Source organism: Podospora pseudocomata, assembly GCF_035222375.1.
Source record: "Podospora pseudocomata strain CBS 415.72m chromosome 2 map unlocalized CBS415.72m_2.2, whole genome shotgun sequence".
Classification (NCBI taxonomy): Eukaryota; Fungi; Ascomycota; class Sordariomycetes; order Sordariales; family Podosporaceae; genus Podospora; species Podospora pseudocomata.
In genome coordinates this window covers 2,667,053-2,686,246 of record NW_026946366.1, presented here as the reverse complement: position 1 = coordinate 2,686,246, position 19,194 = coordinate 2,667,053, and the positions used below count along the sequence as shown (strand labels likewise).

Below are 19,194 nucleotides of genomic sequence, written 5' to 3'. Positions count from 1 at the left end.
GGCAGCAAAGTCAATGTCAACAAACCCCCTCCAAGCTTCTCTCCCGTTTACCATATCGCAGACATCTCCATCTCACCAACGATCTTGTACGCTGCTGCTCAAGAAAAGTACGGTAGAACCGACACCGTTGGCGGCTGGTGTACGGTTTTTGCTCGATTTCTCCTCCCTCGACTCCGCAGCAGCAGCCTCGTCTCGTCTGTCTCTCGCTGCTCCGCCGTCCCGTTGCAAGCTTGTCTGCACCTCGCTGCACCACCGACCCCAGACTCCACGCGCAATTGGCTGGGCCCTTGAAGCAGCGCCAGCACATCAAGCACCTCGAGCAATCCCAGCCGCTCCTGGACAACAACAAAGTCTCCCATAGGCTCTGCCAGTCACCCAGCCTGTGTCCGAGGTCCGCTTCCTGCCAGAGAAGAATCCAAGAAGGCCAGGTGTGCGCATCACATTGCGACCAGTCCTCTGGATCCGCCCCCAAAACCGCTCGAACTCGGCATTGGATTCGAGCTTGGAGGACCTACTTTGTACAAGCTAGCTTCGAGGAGGCCACCGCCTATCCCGCCGCCGTCTTCCATCTTCTTCCCATCGCCTCGCATCCCACCGCCCTCTCCGGCCGACACCAGCAGGAGGTTGCATATCGCCTGCAGCAACCCCTTTCTCTGTACATACATTCAACTGCGGCCGAAACGAAGAAAAAATAACTGATTTTCGAAAACGACGAACAGGAAGTTGACTTCCAGGTTCTGTTTATCGACGCAAACTGCCCCGCTGCCGAGAGAATCCCTGTCCGCCTTGCTCCTATCAACAACAGCCGTCCGTCTCATTGCGCCGCCACTCACTTTTTCTCCTTCGACAGGCCGCCCGCCACTCAGCCCCATCGATTCTGTGCACCTGTTCTGCTTCTCTGCTCGTACGTCCCAGCAGCCAGCGACACTTCCACATCCTGATACTGCCTCGTGCAGCCTGTCAGGAGTCTCTTTCTGCCCTACTGCCATCCCTCCTGCCCTATCATCGGCGAACCTAGCTGCATTTCGTGCTTTGGGTGCGTGCCTCCTCCTGCCTACGTGATCCTTCATTGCTCACATATTCCACATTTCCTGCAGACATTCCCGCATTCTGATGATTCTGGACTGCGACTGTTAATAGGCGACGCTTTCTGGCTGGCCAACACATCGTTGCCGTGTTCCCGCGATTATTCCTGCGTTTCATCCCCCCCCCCCCTCTGGCCGTCCTCCTCCACACGTAAGGGGGTTCCCCAACCTGGGAGTAATAATTGGGCAACAACACAGGGGCCACTGTTGACACCTAATACCACACCAACATCCCTTTGGGCTCACAACACACATTACACGCCATCATGGGTACAGACACGAAGAAGTCTAGTCGGCCGCCGCCATTGCCAGTGCCCACAGAGACCGAATCGACCATCCACACTGCAGCGCCGACCGGGACTGACCTGGGGACCGAACTTGGCAGCGAGGTATCTGCCCCCGGAGACGAAAAGTCCTCTTATTCCATCCCAGATGATGGTACACCCGTAACTATCCGAGCGGGGCATCGCGCAAGCAAATCGCAGACATCTCTCCTGATCGAGTACTTCGAAGGTGGGAAGAGCACCAGCGGCAACTCGGCGTCGGCCGACTCGCGCAAACCCAGTGTTCGAGTCCGCTTGACACCAAGCAGCAAACGTCGCAGCAGCAGGGGCTCCGACGGAGACCACATTCGGATCACCGAGTCAAGATCATCGAGAAAAGCAAGCGGCGGTCGCCGCTCTGCTGCCGAGACGCTGTCGGCGATCAGCAACGATCTTGAGGACGCCAGCTCATATGCTTCAGCCACAGAGGAGAGCAACGTTAGTCGAAACCCCATTGACATCGAAATTGAACGAGGCGCTCGCCGCCGCCGCCCGGCGAGCCCTCTCATACCGGCTGCTGATGGTAGCAAGGCCAGTTACACAGGCGGCAACATGAGTGACATTTCGGCCATACCAACCGACAGCTTCCTCGATGGATCTGGCGGGACCACCTCATTCAGAGCATCCGACTCCAAGAGCCCGGATTATGTAGCAGCTGCTGCCGTCGGCTTGGGTGCCGCCGCGATCGCCACAGTCGCCTCTGAAAAGTCCCGGACACGAGAGGGGGGCCGCGAAAGGGTGGTTGTTACTAGGTCTCGAGACAAGGAGAGGGACCGCAGTAAGCACAAGTCTAGCAAGAGCCGGACGAGCAGTGTCAGCAAGGATGACAAGTCTGCGGATCGTTCAAGTAGGAGGTCAAGTAAAGGACACCCAGAGTCCATGGTGTCAGTGGCCGACTCCAGCATGGTTTCATCGGCTCTTGCCCCCAGTCATCGGTCCGTGGACCAGCACTCCATCAGATCTGGCGCCTCAAAGACATCGTCCATCAATAATCCGAAACTTTTGGAGACAGTGGAGGATGCCATTCGCCGCCTCATTCTACCAGAACTCAACGCCCTCAAGCGAGAACAGAGCCGGCGAGGAAGCCGGCGTGATTCCACGACATCCAGCGCTACATCAGCGTCGAGGGATGATTATGCGAGCGACAAACGACGGTCCAATGGCACCGACAAGATGCTGACACCCCGCGACAGCCTCAAGACCAGCAAGGAGAGACGAGACCGAGAGGCACGAAATAACGACTTCGACGACAGCAGCGCTCTCAGCCACGAATCAGTAGAAGACTCCCATGACCTCGATAACACACCAGTTCGCAGCATTGAGCCCCTGAAAGTTGCAGCCGCCGGGGCCGCTTTGGGCGCTGCCGCCGTTGCTGCAAACGAGGCGTTTGGTTCCCCTTCAGAAGACAAGCAACGGTCAAGGAGACGACGAAGGGACGAGAGACGAAATCGCAGTTCTGAACAACAAGCGTTCGACCAGTACGAAGACTCGGACCTGCTTGCACCTCCAGCCCCACCGATGCCTCTGATGAGTGATGTCAACGCCTCGGATGTGACAAGGGCATCCATTTTGTCGGCCGATACCGACAGACCCCACTCGGCCAGCGAGGAGCTCACCCCTGTTCGTGATTTGACCCAAGGGCCGATTTCGTCAGAGTCGACGCCGACTCCCACCAGGACCCCTGTCAACACTCTACAAGCCCTGGGAGCCCAACACGCTAACCTCTCGCACGGAGACCTCAAGGCGTTACCCCGTCAACGCACTGGTGATCCTGACCAGTATGTTCTTGATGACAATGGCAAGAAAGTCCCTTCTCGCCATGCGCGGCAATTTCAGGACGAGGAGTACGACGACGAGGACGAGGAGCCGTCCCCACAATATCCACCCAACCCATACGATTATTACAGCACCCAAGACGTACCTCCACCCCTCAAATACGTCCCCTATCAACCCGAACGTCGGGGCCTCAGCCCTATCCCCAGCGTCTCGGGATATACGGAAGCTGGTAGCGACGTAGGGCCAAACCGGGATTCGAGAGCTACCCACCGCACTATCGACTCGGAAATTTCCACAGCCAACAAGTCTCCACGTCAGGATGGAGGAGCAATGAATCGCAATTTTGCAGGCTACGACGACGACGACCGAAGCGTGAGGAGCTCCAACGTCGACCAAACCCAAGGACCAAGCCCCGCCGGCAGCGAACTCGACCGCGTAACCTCGGGCCAGGCTGTACGTGCTGTTGCGTTGAATCCAGCCTTTGTGCACCCTGTCGGCATCGAGTCCAATGTCGCATCCCTCATCGACGCCTCGATGTTGGAAGGATCAGCTTTGACGGTGGACTCGGACAAGCTTTACCAAGGCCGTGAATCCATGGCGACTCTTGACGAGGAAATTGACCGACAGCTCGGTAGCCCAACCAAGCGCTCCGTGGTCAGCCAAGCTTCAGAAGGCCAGCGGTCTCGCGAGTTCGTACAGTATGATCTTGATGAGTATGGGCGCAAGGTTCCACAGAACACTACCTACCGCCAGTCCCCAACAGTATCAGAAGCTGCGATTGCCAGCCGTGCGGTGGATGCCGCTGCAGCTGCTCTCCGGGCGCAGAACGGGAAGGGACAGCAGGAGACTCAGGAAGAGCAAGCATGGCAGGGTGCTGGTGTCCAGCGCAACCGCTCTTTCAAGGAGCGCACACAAAATGGACCACGTCCTGGAATTGATCCATCACTCAGCACCGAGAAGCTTAACAGCGAGCATGAGAAACCAACAATGGCTTCGAGCTATATACCGAATCAAAACGAGCTCATGCCAGAAATTTTGGATTGGGGGTATGAGGATGATCTTCTGACCAACCCATCTCTCCTTGACGATGATGGCGGCCGTGACGAGGAAGGCCAGTGGCCTGAGGAAGCCACGCCTCGGCAGCGTGCTCAGTACCCACCTGATGATGACATCGACTACGAACCCCTCGATGGTTCGCCTGCGCAGCAAAAGGGCAACGGAGGAAATCTTGTTATTGCCGGCGCCGCTGCACTCGGTGCTGCTGCTGGCATGGCCATGGCCCAAAATCACAGCCGACAGGTTAGCCAAGAGCACGACGAATGGTATCGCACCTCCGAAGATCGCAAGCGTGACACCCTGGTCACAAATCCTTATGAGGGAACCAGTCCCATCGCCAACCTCCCTGGGCTCGGAGGCAATGGATTCGACGCTGCTTACGATGACTATGGCACCCGTAGCCCACTCGGGCTCAAGGTCGACGAGGGCTATATTTCCCAAGGCCCCAACAAGACACCTGACGTCCAGGACAAAGGAAAGGGTGTTGATTTCGGGCTTGCCACTCGTGGACCGGGTGGGGCGTTGGATGATCCATTCTACAATCATGGCAACCCACGCCACCTTAGCGGCATGTCTCAGGGCATTGCCTCGCCAATGTACGATCCTGCCACCGGAATGGGCATGGACAACATCGAATCAAGAGATATTATGGCTCTCATGCAGCACTTGATGGTTAGGGACGCGCAGCGCAGCGCAAGGGATACCGAGATTCTGGTCACCCTTGTCCGCTCTGCTACCGAGATGCGCAACAACTTTGAGGATCTCAAGAAGCTGTTGGCAGATACCGAAGACGTTATCATCACCGAAGTCAAGGAGAACACTGACAAGAGCGTCACTCGCGCCATCAATGGCCCACGACCGTACCCCGGCAGCACCGCGGCTCGCTCGATCCAGGATGGCTCGGTTAATGGCGATGATATCAATGCCAAGAAGAGAAGCATCTTCCGCCGTGCCCTGTTGGGGTTGGGAGCCAAGGGAACCAACGACCTCGGCAGGATCGAGGATATGCTGAACCAGTTGTTGACCGAAGTGGACGTTCTCAAGGCACAAACCGTGCCTGGACAACAGCGAGCTATTCAGGACGACCGATCATCCTTCCACCTCCAGCCAGAAGGCCAGTATGAGCAAGACCACGGCTATGAGCCAGAGGGCCACGCTGGTACTTCGACAGCGAGCCACCCATCACAGTCTCACTTCTCGCTGCAATCTCGCGGAACATCTGTGAAGCCTGGCTACGACCGCATGACTTCGGGACACAGAATTAGCACCGTTCCCGAGGACAGTGAGGAAGAGTATGATGCTCGTGGAGGGAATGAGAGCGTCAACTACGACAACAATGACATGCTCATGACCCCAGCAAATATTCAGCGTGCCGAGTCTGTGCCAATGGCTACTCCGCCACAGGCACCAGCTCAGGCGCAAGCCTCCATGAGCAACGAGAATACGCCTCGGACCGAGGAAGGCAAGAAGAAGTCCCGGTCCAGCTGGTTCCGTATCCCCAAGATTTCGCGCTGGTCTGAAACCACCGCGTCCAGCGGCGTGGCCGAGTCTCGCCTCAGCAAGCAGTCCACCAAGACTGAGGAACTCAACCTTCCCACTGGACCATCTCGCTCGGGGTCCCTGGATCACTACTCTGAGAACTACCAGCTTGCGTCCGGACAAGCCCCCCAAACCGACAAGCTCCACAGTGGCTTCTCCGCACAGGACTTGAGCGAGGGTGGGTTCCAGCAACAACAGCAGCAGACCTACCACGATGAGGATCTCTACAACCAGCCCATTCCGGGCGGGCCCCCTACTGCCAATTGGATCACCATGGTCCCCGGGACGCCCGAGGACCCTAAGTACAAGGCTCATCGCGACTCGCTCAACCTTCAGCACCCTCAGCCTCGTCAGGGACAGACTGAGCGCTTCAAGGCCGCCCTCGAGTCCCAAGCCCTGGGCTATGACACTCCCATGTCCCCCAAGTCGGCCGACTGGGCTGGCTCCGCCACGAGCCTCAACCGCTTCCCTCGCAACCCCAACCGGGACAGCTACGGTTCAGCCACCCAAGAATACCAACAAATGTGGTCGCAGTCCCCCGCTGCCCAGAACATGACTGCCACCTCAGGCGGTCCCCCTCGCCCTCCCAAGGAGCCCCTTAACGACGTCATCCCCAACAGCCCCGGCGGTGGCGGCCTGGTCCGCGGTGGCACTCCCATCCAGAACAAGAGGGTCAGCAAGCTCCAAAAGGGGAGCCCCCTCCCTCACCACAGCGTTGAGAGCGGGTACGGCACCATGACGCATGGCGTGCCTACTGCCAGCTACATCAGCGAGGGCCAGCGCAGCCCCAAGCCCGAGAACAGGAACTTGACTGGTGCGCAGACGCAGGTTGGCAGACGGCCGTCTGGGCCGAGACCGATGACGCCTACTGGGCGGAGCGGGGGTGTCGCTAGCCCGCTGGGGAGTGATTTTGAGGATGACGAGAGACAGCAGGGGAGCCAGCAGAGGAGCAGGAAGAGAGGTATGTAATGACTGCGGATGGACGAAAAAGTTGGATGGGAGCTGACAGGAGATTAGATACCTTTGGGACGATGAACTCGCAGGATACGGATACTTTTTAAGCTGTTAAAAACAAAGATAATAAAGACGAGGGGATGGAAGAGGAGACAGGACGGGCTTCTGTCTTGGTGTCGTTGATGTGATGTTTTGATTATGGATGTTTTTTTTTGTTGGGATTGTGTTTGGGGATACCATATCTGTTTATCTTGTGTTGTGAATGGGTTGGAAGGGATGGAAACCGGATGGGACTTTTCTCGAGTTTTTGTGTGTAGATGTGTATGTTTTTTGAAGTTGGGAGAGCCACATGGCACATGATTGGATTATTTGCTGTCTGTTGGAATATGGTTTTTCATTTTATCATTGCGATTATACCCTTGCAAACTGCGAGCAAGCGAGCAAAAAAAAAGATGGCGATGTGTCTCTCTCTACGTGTGTGTTTGTTATGAAAGAGAATTTGGGGAGAAGAGCAATCTTTTGGGCTATGGGGAGGAAAGGAAAAGGGGACGGTCTGGAAGGTTGGCTGCTACGATATACTTGACCCCGTTGCGAAGTGTTGGGCTTTACTTGACCATGTCCATAGGTATCTGAACAAAAGAATTGAGAGGTAGTAACCATTCAATTGACAAATTTCCCCACCAAGTGGTGTCAACCCTTTCATGTGTAACTACTCCCTTCCTATTTGTGCCTCATAACACGTGCAGAACCGACCCTCCCATGTCCCAAACGCCCGCTCATGACACCCAATCCCATCCCATCCGTGACGATGCGTTTTATACCTCCCAGGAAAGACACCGCAAGTATAAAGCAAAGATACAAGCAATAGAAATAGCAAACCCGGCTCCCCACTCTAACCGATGACCAACCCCGATTCGTCTCAAATCATGAAAGAATAACAAAAACTAAGCAACCCTCGGCCTCTTGGCCTCTGGTCCCGGAAACCCCCCATTCGCCTGCTGCCCAATCGGCGCGTTCTTATTCCCATCCACCAACGGCTCCCTCGTGCCATTCTGCTGTTGCCCATTGCCATTCCCGGCATCAGGGGCAGGTCTCTTGATCGTAGGCGGCCGGTACTGGTTCCTGTTCGCTAGCGGGCTACCCGGTCCTGAACCAGGTACCCCGATCCGTCTTGTAGAGTCTAACTGAGGATTCGTAACTCCGGCGATGCTTGGACGTTGATATGGGACAACACCCGTGCCTCCTGGTCGTGGTACAGGGCCGCTAGCTGGTTTGGTTTCGGTCGTCTTGGTTGGGGGAACATGCTGCCCGCTTCTTGACAGGGGCTTGGATGTGCTGTGGTCGATGCCGGGGGTCTTGCGAATCGAAGGGCTTTCGGCACGGGGGTTGAAGCCCATTCCTGCCTTGAGGGGAGTAACCTGGCCAGCGACGAGGGCGTCTTCCGGTATGTCTTTCACTGCCCGAGCCGAGAAGAAACCAACCTCCGCTGGGGCCACGGCTGGAGCGGCGTTGTTGTTGTTGTTGTTGTTGTTGTTGTTGTTGTTGTTGTTGTTGTTGTTGTTGTTGTTGTTATTGTTGTTGTTGTTATTGCCGTTGGCAGTGTTGTTGTTCTGACCGTTGGTCTGGGGAGCACCATTTTGGGCCACAGGAGGTCGAGGTGGTTGGTTGTAGTTGTTGTTCTGTTGGATGGAAGGCCGGTTCTGGTTGAACTGGTTCCCGGAGGTGAGCTGCCCTGTCGATGGCCGTGGACCATTATTGTTGTTGCTGTTAATCTGGGTACCCGCTCCAACGAAGGCGTTTGTCCGTGACATCGGATTAGGGGTCTGCGGTGGCTGTTGAGGCCGAGAGAACTGACTGGTGCCAGCAGATCCAGTTCTCGCAAGGGGCCTAGCTGCTGGAGGTTGCATCAGATTCCCGGTGCTGCCATTACTTACTGACTTATCGCTGACACTAACAGTACTTGTATCGGATGCTGAGTTGGTGATAAGAACCTCGTCTGGGTGACCCTCTTCACTAATCATAAAGTCGGCCTCATCGAGCTCACCAAGAAAATCCTCAAACGACTCGGCGGAAACCGCTAGTTCATGTCAGCACAGATCAACAGTAGCTTTTGAGACGAGATAGCTACTAACAAGATGGAATCACCGGTGCGGCAGGCTGAGGTTGTGGAGGAGCAGCAACTTGTGCGGCAACCGGCCCAGTCGTCGACTTCACAAAGTCCGGGTGTCTATGTAAGTTGTCTTGGTTGAGTTTTGTCGGGGCCGCCCTTATACTCCCGATTTTCTTCAGGTACTCCTTGTCGTAGATGCAGTTCCCCAACACATTGCCAAAGTGCCTCAACGCCCGCTTGAGCGCATCAGTTGTCCCCTCCTTCTTTGCCTTCTCAAACGCAGCCGCCTTTCCTCTGCAGTTCTCGATGTGCCCATATCCCAAGTCCTCATGGTAGGTCCCATCGCGGAGCGTCACTCGTACAATGACCGAAAGCCCGAGGCTTACTTTCAAGGTCTTGGGATCCTCGTCGACAAAGTCGATCTGAAAGTTCTGAATGCTGGACGACCACCCATTGAAGCCAAAGATTTCGTTGGCGAGGGAAATGACCTTTTCGGCGGTGATGTAGTGGAGCTTTGAACCGCCGGGGCCTGCGCGGACGGAGAGGTACTCGGGACCCAGTTGCTTGTCGAGCCGGCTTTGGAGAGTAGCTATTTGCTGAGCTGTAAACTCATTGATCACGGGCTTCTGGTCCTCGAAAGGGTTGACAATGCTCGTGTGCTGGTCGCCGGGACTGAGAGTACAAGTTGTTAGTCAATCTTGGCCATCAAGGTGCAGGTCATTCAGACGCGTTATGCGGATCAAAAATAACAACATACGCAGGCATTTTGGCTGAGTCGAGGAAATCTCCTATCGCATGAACTGGATATTGGGAAGTTCGATGCGAAAAAGGAGTTTGTTCCTGAGAAGGACCAATTTGTGTGCTCGGCGGTGGTGGGAATTGGCGGAACCTTTTGGCGTCTTCCAGGCGGCGCACAGGCAACAGACGCGTGCTTGCACTGTGTTCTCGTGGGGAATGATGAGGGTGGGTCCAGGCAGCCTTGTGGAGCATTCGCGTAGTCTACAGGCTGTCACGTGGGGCTTCACCACCACTGCCTGGCTGGTGCCCCTCATGAACAACCCCCGAGGTACTGATATCTCAGACCTTGTTCACTGCAAGCAATGGGAAGATAAGCCACAGAAATTAGTTGGGATGGGGCGGCTTACTATCTTTCAGAACCTGTTTGACACTTTCAAACAAAGCAGTTGGTGACTTTCTATTGACAACATGATGGTTTACATCTTGTTTCAACACCCACAAGCTCTGAACCGGGTAAAGACTCTCCATAGCATAGCCAGTAACCTTCTATCCGTTGATCCCCCCAATACCCCAACAACTGAAACGCACAGCCAGCCAAGTTTTCAGTTATTTTCCATCTTCTCTCTCCATTCGTAGATCGGGAGTTGTGTTTCAAACTCCCCAAACCAACCGTCTGAACCGTCATATCCCCATAAGGAATCACTATATTGATCACCACAACTCACTAAACGAAGCTAAACGGATATTTTCTATTTAGATATATATATGTGAAGCAAGACTCCAGACCATCCTTCTTGGTCGGTCAGCATGCCGACCACCACTCTTGTCCACCATGACCAGTCCAGTACAGAGAGAGACCAAACCAGACATTGAAGGTAAAACAAATCCACATCAACAGATCCACCGCCATAAAACTGAAGCAGCCTGGAGAAAAGTACTTCTGCATACACCACAGCCCACAATCACCAGAAGCAAGGGGCTGCAAAGACAACAAAGCAACATCAGTTTTCGTACAAAGTTTCTGAGCTGCTTCCCATCCACCCATTGTACCCACGCCACGGTACATACCCTCCCCTTAAACAATAATTCCAAGCCAAAGACACCGAAAGACATAAGAAGGATACTTAAATACAAAAGAAAAGAACTCAGCAAGCAGGTTTCCCATGGCTCAAAGCCATGAATAAACCCTTATCGGTCCTGCTTGCGTCCTGCCCTGTACATGGTGATGAGTAAGTAAAAGGAAAAATCTTGTTGTCTGGATATCGATAATAAAGGAGTACAACAGCAAAACGCCGAGTGTGTGTGCGTAAACAAACAAAAGAAAAAGAAAAATAATAAAAAGCCAGAACCCCTCGCCCCATGACCAGCACCCCAAAGTCTATCCCTTGTCGCCCCTGAATCCTTCGTTTCCCGAGAGTGGAAATAGCTAGTAAAGAAAATTGTCGCAAAGGCTTTTCGTCACAAAGATTTACGCCCCTTCTTTAAATGTAAGAACCGGTGAAGTAGCAACCTAGTTTGTTGCTACTTACCAAGGTCCAACACGAACGGGTGAACCGTATGCACCGTTAATAAGCTGGTTCAAGATCGAGTTAGGGTCCCTCCCTGACGGAGCCGGTGTATCGGTAATCGGGTTCTGTCCTTGCCATCCGACTTCCACCGCCAAGGCGTTGATGGCCTGTCCCATTTTGCCTCCTGACTGTTGATTGTGCTTTACTAGCCTCTGGTCCCAGCCTCCGGTATGAACGATAAAACCTCCGCCTCTTTTTGAAGCTTCCGTGATGACAAGTGCCCATGCCGCCGAAATCTCATCGTACGCAGCATCCTTGTGGTGGCGATGTGATTGGTTTTCCCAGTCGGGGAGTTCGTGAATGACTTTGGTGACACCGTCCAAAAACTGCAATGATATGTTTGTCTGCTGCTCCAACGGCGGGAGGAATTGTGACGTGAAATCGGAAATGGCATCGAGGAGGGCGCCCAGCTGTTGCTTCACTCGGAAATAGGCATAATCGGAGTTCGTATGGCCAAGTGGAGTTGCATCGTGTAGCTTCTCCTGGTACCCGGCCAAGATATCGAGCGCACAGGCGACGGTCGGTCGTGGCGCGCTAGTGACCACCTCGTGCCCAATATCGGGGTGTCGTTCGCAGATGGTTTGGAGGACTGTTCGGAGTTGGTCGTTGGTGAGAGTTTCGAGAAGACGGGGAAGTGACAGCGGGCGGGCGGCTACGTCGTCGTTGGCTTGTCGGATCTTTTTTGACGGCCTGACAATCGGTCTGGATGGAAGGGCTGGCGAGCTCAGGGGCGAGACCGACATGTCGTCATTATCGTCGTCGGCCTTCCTCTTTCTGGATGCCATGTTGTTATATGGTGACACTGAGAAAGGGTCAGTAAATTGGACCCGGGGACCAGTTGCTGGGCTGTGGAAGATCCGCTTGCGTGTGTGCATCATCATGGACGGGGGGCTCAAAGCAGGGAAGGGAGGACTCAAACGTACTGGATCGAGAGGGCGAGATCCGGGTGGTTTCGTGCTGATGAGGGAAAATCGGTGGTTGCGGTGACAACACAGCGTTCATTGTGCGGTTGCGGGTGCAGCAAAGCAGGTCCCTCTGCAGCTTAGCGACGTCGGGTTTGTGGATTGCGAGGGTTTGTCTGGTTGGGTTTGGTCGACAGCGCAGCAGAGCGGACGACTCGCCGATTGCCAGATGTCAGATGGTGAATTGGAGGAAGATGAGAGGCGGTCTGTGTGGAGTGGGATGGGAAAATTGAGGGAGGTGCGGCGGAGAGTGACCAGAGAGCATCCAGGCGACCCCGGCTCGCAGGCTTGGGTCGGACCAGTCAGGAAGTGAAGTGTGAGGTGGTCAAAGGAAGTTTAGGGGAGCAAGGGCTGCGCCGGAGTGGAGAGCCGACGAGGAATTTGCCCGCTGCTGGTTTGCTGGCGATGGGCCTGTGCTAGCCCAAAGAGGCAGTCTCCTGCCTTGCACACATATGCTGTCTTTCAGGGAACAGCGCACGCAGTGTTTGTTGCATCTGCGTCTTTCTTTAGCCAGAGGAACAAAAGCGGTCTAACGTGAAAAGGTTCCTGTTGTTGTTGCATTTGTTCTCTGCCAAGCTACCCCCATTAATAGCACGTGAGTTTTAATGGGATCTTTACCTTAGCAACGGATCGGGTACCAATGGATCCACCAACTTTGGATCCAGCTTGCTTGTTGCCCGTCACAAACGGCTGGAAGAACTGACTTCAGTCCCACGAGACCAGTTTCCAGATCAAGATCCATGGGCTCTACATGAAGGCCATAAGAAGATTGGCAACCGCCCCTTACATTCTTCGGAAGCTTCAGGAGGTGCATGTTTGGGAGCGGCGCAAAACACCCTCCCCCATGACCGCCTGATGACGAATACCACATCCCTATATTATCGCACACCTCAGGTACCTACCCGACATGTTTGTTACCTGACAATGCGTGTGGCCGCGGGACAACCTCGGTGTTTGAGGGTCATTCATGGTTGTGTACTCCATTGGCGCAAATGTGCATGTATTAAGATCCAGTCTTGTTGTGCTGCTGTGTCAAACTCGTGATTCTATACCCCTAGTGCTCTATTCTATACGAGTGATATACTGTAGCTTCCTTGAGGGCTTACCGTACATCCAAACCGACTGGTTACACGAGACAAATTAGCTCAACGACCGTCGTTCGTGTGTACCTGGCCGGTGCCGTCATTGAAGCTGAACTGCGATCTAGCGGGGTGTGGAGCAGTCGGTGGAAGTGCGGCTACCTGCCGAGCCCCCCGCAATCGACGGATGCTTGTTTCTTATCGCTTATCGCTCAAGTAAAATTTCCAACACTGCCCAAAAATTCCCGTCTTGCCTGCTTGCGCACTGGAGAACATCACCGGTCCTAACCTCGACCATCCCAGACAACCCATTTTCTCCCACTGCCCACACAATAACAATGGCATCCGATTCATCATCTCCACCCTCCTCTCCCGATGTCAAGAAAGACAAGACCTCCTCCAAAAAGCGCAAGACCGACCTCACCGAAATCGAAGTTGACGTCAACCTCCCCGAACCCCCCTCCAAAAAGGCCAAACGTCTCCTCAGAAAGGGCAAATCCCTTCCGGCAAAGCCCAAATCTGACGACGAGGGCTCCAACTCTGACTCCGACACCCCCAAGACCGATAAGACCAAAAAGGAAAAGAAAGAACGCTCCCCCTACGGCATCTGGATCGGCAACCTCCGCTTCACAGTCACAAAGCCAGAACTCAAACAGTGGTTCGTCGACAACTCGGGCGGCACCATCACTTTGGACGACATCACCCGCGTCCACCTCCCCACCGCCAAACCCACCTCGGCCCCCGGCGCCGGTCCGAAAAACCCCACTGAAAACCGCGGCTTTGCCTACGTCGATTTCGCCACCTTTGAAGCCAACGTCGCGGCCATTGCCCTCTCAGAAACGGAATGGTACCGCCGCAAAGTCCTCATCAAAGACGCCAAGTCCTTCGAGGGCCGTCCAGAAAAGAAGGAAGAGCCCACGCCTGTTGACCTCACCAATGGGGCTAAGTCATCTACCGCTGCTACCACCGCCACTCCAGCGAGCGCATCAACCAAGGTCTTTGTGGGGAATCTATCCTTCCAGGTAACGGAGGATGATCTGAGGGAACACTTCCACAAGTGTGGGCCGATCAGATGGGTGAAGGTGGCTACGTTTGAGGATACGGGCAAGTGCAAGGGGTACGGGTGGGTGAATTTTGAGACTGCGGACGCGGCGCAGTGGGCGGTAAAGGGGTTTGTCAAGGTCAAGGAGACGATCGACACGGTGGAGGATTTTATGGATGTGGATGAGAAGGAGGAGGACAAGGCCGACGACGGCACGGAGAAGCAAGCGGAGGAAAAGGATGGCAATGATGATGAGGAGAAAGAGGCGAAGCCAAAAAAGAAGGCTGTGCCAAAAGAGGAACCCAGAGTCAAGACGAGGAAATGGTGGGTTAATCAGCTGTTGGGCAGGACACTCAAGATTGAGCTGGCGGAGGACGACCAGACGAGATACCAAAAGAGGTTCAGAGGGAAGGGCGCTGCCCAAAGGAGGGAGCAGAATGGTGCTGGTGGTGAAGGTGTTGCAGAGATCAAGGAGAAGAAGGTGTGGGTGCCGATGAAGGAGAGGAGGATGGAGGCCAAGGGGACCAAGTTCCACCAGGATATCAACGTGGCTAGGCTTACTGGTGCGGTTGTTGCACCGGCGGGCAAGAAGACCACTTTCGAGTAGAATGCAACCTTTCCTTCTAGGAATGTAATGATCAGGTTGGGATTGGAAGACTTTCATATCTAATAGATAGTATACCCATTTGTGTGTTCAAAACCACAGTCAACACAAGAAGCGGACGAAGACTTTGTCATGATTGGTTCATTTGTTCCTATTCGCTAACCTTTCCCTAACTGCGGAATGACTTATCGTGAAAACTGAGAATAACAATCTGAAATTGAGCTGCCTGACCCGAAAAGTTGCACTTGACAAAGCAAAATAAAGGAGACTTAATTTCAACCCATGGCCACGTTATCTTCAGTAAAAGTAAAAGTAAAAGTAGAAAAAAGACAAGGAAAAAACAAGGCAGACAAGCCCTGAATGATACCACCCCTTTTTGCCCGTGTTGGGCTCCTAGATTCTGTTTCGCCCCACGCACTTTGCAAAATGGTGGAAGAGATCACCTCAAAACTGCCAGTGCGAACCAGAAGAGTTGACTGCCTGGTTTGTTTTTGGTGCTCCTGACCGAGCGGCAATCCTAATCAAGGTTGTTTTGAATTCCTCAGCAAAGAATGAATGGCCATCCAACCAACCGCAAACCAAAATCAACCCAAAATAGACCGGCCAACTTATTCCACCATACAGCGTCTAGTGGCATGTGCCTAACTGCTCACCGTGTACCAGCGTTCGCACATTGTCCCGTGATATACAGTATTTCGTGTACATCCCGCCATGGTTACCTAAGAAACCACGGGGTGGTGTTCGCGGGTCCAGCCGGGCGACAGGAGTTCATGTCATGATCCATCGAGATACTGTTGCTGAATACTTATTTGCGAGAATGAGCCTCGGAGTATTCCTCGTCGGAAGCATCGAGGATGTCGTATTCTTCGTCGGTCATGAATCCCTCCTCCGACTCGGCAGCATCCCAGTCATCATCCTCGCAGTCTTCGTACTGCTCGTACGTAACCGCCGACTCAGACTTGTCATCCTCGTGCAAGCTGGAGACGGGCGATTCCTTCTCAAGCTTGGGGAAGATCATCTGGCTCTGGTGAAGCTGAACCTCTTCCTTGGGTGCAAGCGCAGGCTCGGGCTTGGCGATGACCTCGCGCTCCTCCTTCACTGGCTCGGAAACAACAGGAGCGACCGACTTGGGGTGCTCGACCTTGACGTCGCACCATAGGCGATGGCCGAACTTGAGACCATCGGGAGTGGTCAAACGCCAGTTGGAAACAATTCTACCGGTGCGCAGAGGAGTTCTGAGCAAGACGGTGAAGGGGAATTCCTCTCCTGGGAGGATGGGGGAATAGCAGACAGTCGAGACGTTGGACGCACGGAGGTCCTGGGTAGCTGCCGGGTGAGTCGAGTCAACATGACCCATATAGTCGCCACCAACAAACATGACAGAGCAGCCAGCGGGCCACGCTGTCTTGCCCTCGTTGCGAAGAATCCAGGTTTGCTCAAAGACGTGGTTGGGCTCCATGACGGTGCCATCAGCAACGGTGTCCTTGACGAACACGGCGACGAGCTCAGCTGGAGCGGCAGGAGCAACCTGCTCCACAGGCCTCACCTCGGTCGTCTCAGTCTTGATCTCGACCTTCTCAGCAGGCTTCTCCTCCACCTCCTTGTTGATCTCGTGCTCCACGGGCTTCACGTCAATGACAGTCTGCACGTTGGAAGACGACAGCACAGGGGCGTTGACAGTCTCGGTGGCTCGAGAAGTGGTCACACGAGGACGGCGATCTCCCATGGTAGGGATGGCACGGCCGTTCTCATTTTCTCCTGTGGTGGTGACGCTGACGTGTCTAACGGGCGTCTTGAACTTGATGAGAGGATGAGTTTTGTTGTGGGTGTTGGCAGGGCTGGCTTCGCAAGCCTCGCAAAAGTCGGTATCATTGCAAACAGCGCACTTGTAACGGTCTCCCGTGATGTAGGTGTAGTTGTTGCGGTTAACTGAGCAGAGGGGGCCGTCGCAGCAGATACCCTGGTGAGTAGGGCGGGCGAACAAGTCGGAAATACCGGCGTACTCGAGTGGCTCGTAGATGGGCACGAACCGATGACCGGGGTGAATAAAAGAGGCGTTCGCCATGCACTCGCTGCAATAATCCCAGTCAGGACAGTTCAGGCACTTGTGACGGATGCCGCGAATGTTAGTATCGCAACCGTCGCAAATGGCATTGTGCTTTTGGCCACGGCCAGCACCGAGACGGCGAGCCACATCAGGCTCCAAGCGTGTCCCCTCAACAGCGGCAACGAAGGTGTGCTTGGGGTGGTGACCATGGGTGTTCTTGGCGAAACAACTTCGGCAAAGGTCATAATCCTCGCAGGTCGAGCAGTGGACAAAGTCCACCTCGGGGAGCTCCCGGACGCAGCAGTTGCAAGTGCGCATGCTGGAGTAGGCGAGGCCGTTGAAAATGGGAATGATGCGCTCTGAAGCTGAGGGGGTGGATGGCTTCTCGGCCGCAGGGCTTGGGGGAGATGGAGGGGAGGGAGGAGCTGCTTGCTTGACCTGCTTGGGAGGCAGCGTCTCGGTGGTGCTGCTGATGATAACGCCGTTCTTGATGAACCGCTTGATCAACCAGTGGTCAGCGCCGTAGCAAGCGACACCTTGATCCACACACCCCGGGCAGAGATCGAAATCGCCGCCGTCGCACTTTGAGCAGTGATAATGCATGTCAGGAACATTCTTGTCGCAACTGTTACAGCAGACAGCATAGTTTGACCTGATAGCAGGGGGCACGAGGTTCATCTCGGCAGCGAAACGTGCCTGACTCTGTTGCTCCAACTTCAAAATGGCCATTTCGTAATCAGCGAGGACGGCGTCTGGGATCTTCAGAGGTTGGACTGGCTCGACGGGTGTAGGTTGCTCGATCTCCTCGGAAGTTTCGGCAGGGCTCGAGACTGCTGCAGGTGCTTCTTCCTCAACCTCATCGGCCACCGAAGCAGGCTTAGGTCCTTCCCTGGCGGCCACGGCAGCCTTGGCTTCGGCAATTCTGGCCTCAATCAACTCTTTCGGAATCGGCAGAGTTGGCTTTTCGACAGGCTCTTCGGCAACCTTCTCCACGGGGGTTTCAGCGGGCTCGGCAGCTTGAATGAGCGAATCGAGGGATGCTTGTGCTGGCGTCTCCTTCACTGTCACACGAAGCCTGAGCTTCTGCTTAGCTTTAGCAGCACGGTAGAGCTGCTTGTATACTGAGGTGTTGGCTTTGTCCAGCACTACGTAAGAGGTGGCAGAGTCGGAGTATCTCTCAAACACAACATCGGCATCGGGGCGAATGTTCAGAACTCCTCGGATCTATCCAGAGCCGTCAGTATCATCGTTGTCAAGTCGAGCGACGGCCAAACTCACCCTGTTTTCCAGAAACGCAGGAACCATTTCCCGCAGAGGGAGCTTGAATCGGCGGGTTGAGCCATGATAGCTGACTTTGAGGGTGACAAGAGTAGCTGGCGTGACTTGAGGAGCTGCCACCATGTTAGGGGCCATAGTGGCGGCGGACATGATTGCCTGGGGGCAGATATCAGTTAGCAAGCGATGAAAACTGATGCTTTTGAAGAAACAGCAATGTTGTGGATGGCGGTGTTGATGGTCGAGATGATGGGCAGGTGAGAGAAAGAGCGGAGAGGCTGGCCCAGCGGCACAGACCACATGCTGACTGGACGTGAGGCGGGGGTGTTGGTTGCATGTGTCAAAAGCCAAAGAGCGGGAGCGACTCACGACCTAAAATGCTGCTCGTGAGCAAGACAGGTGTCGTAATGATTGCCCTCCCTTGATGATCCGATTGCAGCGGACAAAGTCTGGGGAGGCAGGACTGGATGTCCAACTGGGAGGTATCGGTCCGGAAGATCGGGGATTACTTGTATGCTGTGGTGTACAATTGTAAGCGGCGGGGACTGGGTGTTGAAAGTCGAGGCCGGTGATTGAAAGAGCTGGATGCCCTTGCGAGGAGGATGGATGGAAGGAAGGAAGGAAGGGGGAGATGGGGACAAAATGGGATGGTCGGTCGGAAGCTTTGGAGGGAGCGACGCAATGACCACAGACAGACAGGCCTCAGGCAGTAAGGTAAGGAAGTCAAGTGGAAGCTGGGGGGGATTGGACGGAGGGGGTGGTGTTGCCCAACAAAGGTAGGTATGAAGTACCTGGTGGTTGGTAGGCTAGCTATCTAGGCAGATGGTGCGCCTCGTAATTCCAGGAGGCAAACGGCCGTCGTAAAGGAGGCGAACAGCTGGCGCTTGGGCGGTCAAATGGGCGAGACCTACGGGACGACTAACAGGAGGCGGTCAGCGATACTTCTCCTGTGTTATTCATGGATAAGGTTGGCCCAAACACTGGGGTGCATCAAGAGACCGTGCCCGCTAACAACATGCTGGTATTTACAGCAGAG

General features: G+C 54.6%; 6 protein-coding genes across 6 annotated transcripts; 3 read left to right on the top strand and 3 right to left on the bottom strand.

Annotated features, from left to right (window-relative positions):
• Positions 1 to 13: 13 nt before the first annotated feature.
• Positions 14 to 1,137, top strand: QC762_0045250 (uncharacterized protein; the record flags this gene model as incomplete). The annotated part of the gene is made up of 4 exons (XM_062883415.1): positions 14 to 139; positions 186 to 623; positions 720 to 904; positions 1,098 to 1,137. 4 exons carry the CDS (start codon positions 14 to 16, stop codon positions 1,135 to 1,137), a joined length of 789 nt encoding a protein of 262 aa, XP_062746350.1.
• A 214-nt stretch (positions 1,138 to 1,351) lies between these two features.
• QC762_212460 (uncharacterized protein) lies at positions 1,352 to 7,416 on the top strand (the record flags this gene model as incomplete). Its single annotated transcript, XM_062888141.1, has 2 exons — positions 1,352 to 6,740; positions 6,797 to 7,416. The coding sequence occupies 2 exons, from the start codon at positions 1,352 to 1,354 to the stop codon at positions 6,838 to 6,840; spliced, it is 5,433 nt and encodes a 1,810-aa protein (XP_062746349.1). The 3' UTR covers positions 6,841 to 7,416.
• A 261-nt stretch (positions 7,417 to 7,677) lies between these two features.
• RAD52 (DNA repair protein rad52) lies at positions 7,678 to 9,608 on the bottom strand (the record flags this gene model as incomplete). The annotated part of the gene is made up of 4 exons (XM_062888140.1): positions 7,678 to 8,565; positions 8,668 to 8,810; positions 8,866 to 9,515; positions 9,601 to 9,608. The coding sequence occupies 4 exons, from the start codon at positions 9,606 to 9,608 to the stop codon at positions 7,678 to 7,680; spliced, it is 1,689 nt and encodes a 562-aa protein (XP_062746348.1).
• Positions 9,609 to 10,024: 416 nt separating this feature from the next.
• On the bottom strand, positions 10,025 to 12,880 carry STS1 (Tethering factor for nuclear proteasome sts1). Its single transcript, XM_062888139.1, has 3 exons — positions 12,730 to 12,880; positions 12,073 to 12,605; positions 10,025 to 11,951 (listed from the first exon to the last, which is right to left on the bottom strand). Exons 2-3 carry the CDS (start codon positions 12,149 to 12,151, stop codon positions 11,107 to 11,109), a joined length of 924 nt encoding a protein of 307 aa, XP_062746347.1. The 5' UTR covers positions 12,152 to 12,605; positions 12,730 to 12,880; the 3' UTR covers positions 10,025 to 11,106.
• Positions 12,881 to 13,528: 648 nt separating this feature from the next.
• On the top strand, positions 13,529 to 14,839 carry NOP13 (Nucleolar protein 13; the record flags this gene model as incomplete). Its single annotated transcript, XM_062888138.1, has 1 exon — positions 13,529 to 14,839. One exon carries the CDS (start codon positions 13,529 to 13,531, stop codon positions 14,837 to 14,839), a length of 1,311 nt encoding a protein of 436 aa, XP_062746346.1.
• QC762_212420 (uncharacterized protein) lies at positions 13,876 to 18,913 on the bottom strand. Its single transcript, XM_062888137.1, has 2 exons — positions 18,162 to 18,913; positions 13,876 to 18,107 (listed from the first exon to the last, which is right to left on the bottom strand). The coding sequence occupies exons 1-2, from the start codon at positions 18,309 to 18,311 to the stop codon at positions 15,642 to 15,644; spliced, it is 2,616 nt and encodes an 871-aa protein (XP_062746345.1). The 5' UTR covers positions 18,312 to 18,913; the 3' UTR covers positions 13,876 to 15,641.
• Between the last annotated feature and the right edge of the window lie 281 nt (positions 18,914 to 19,194).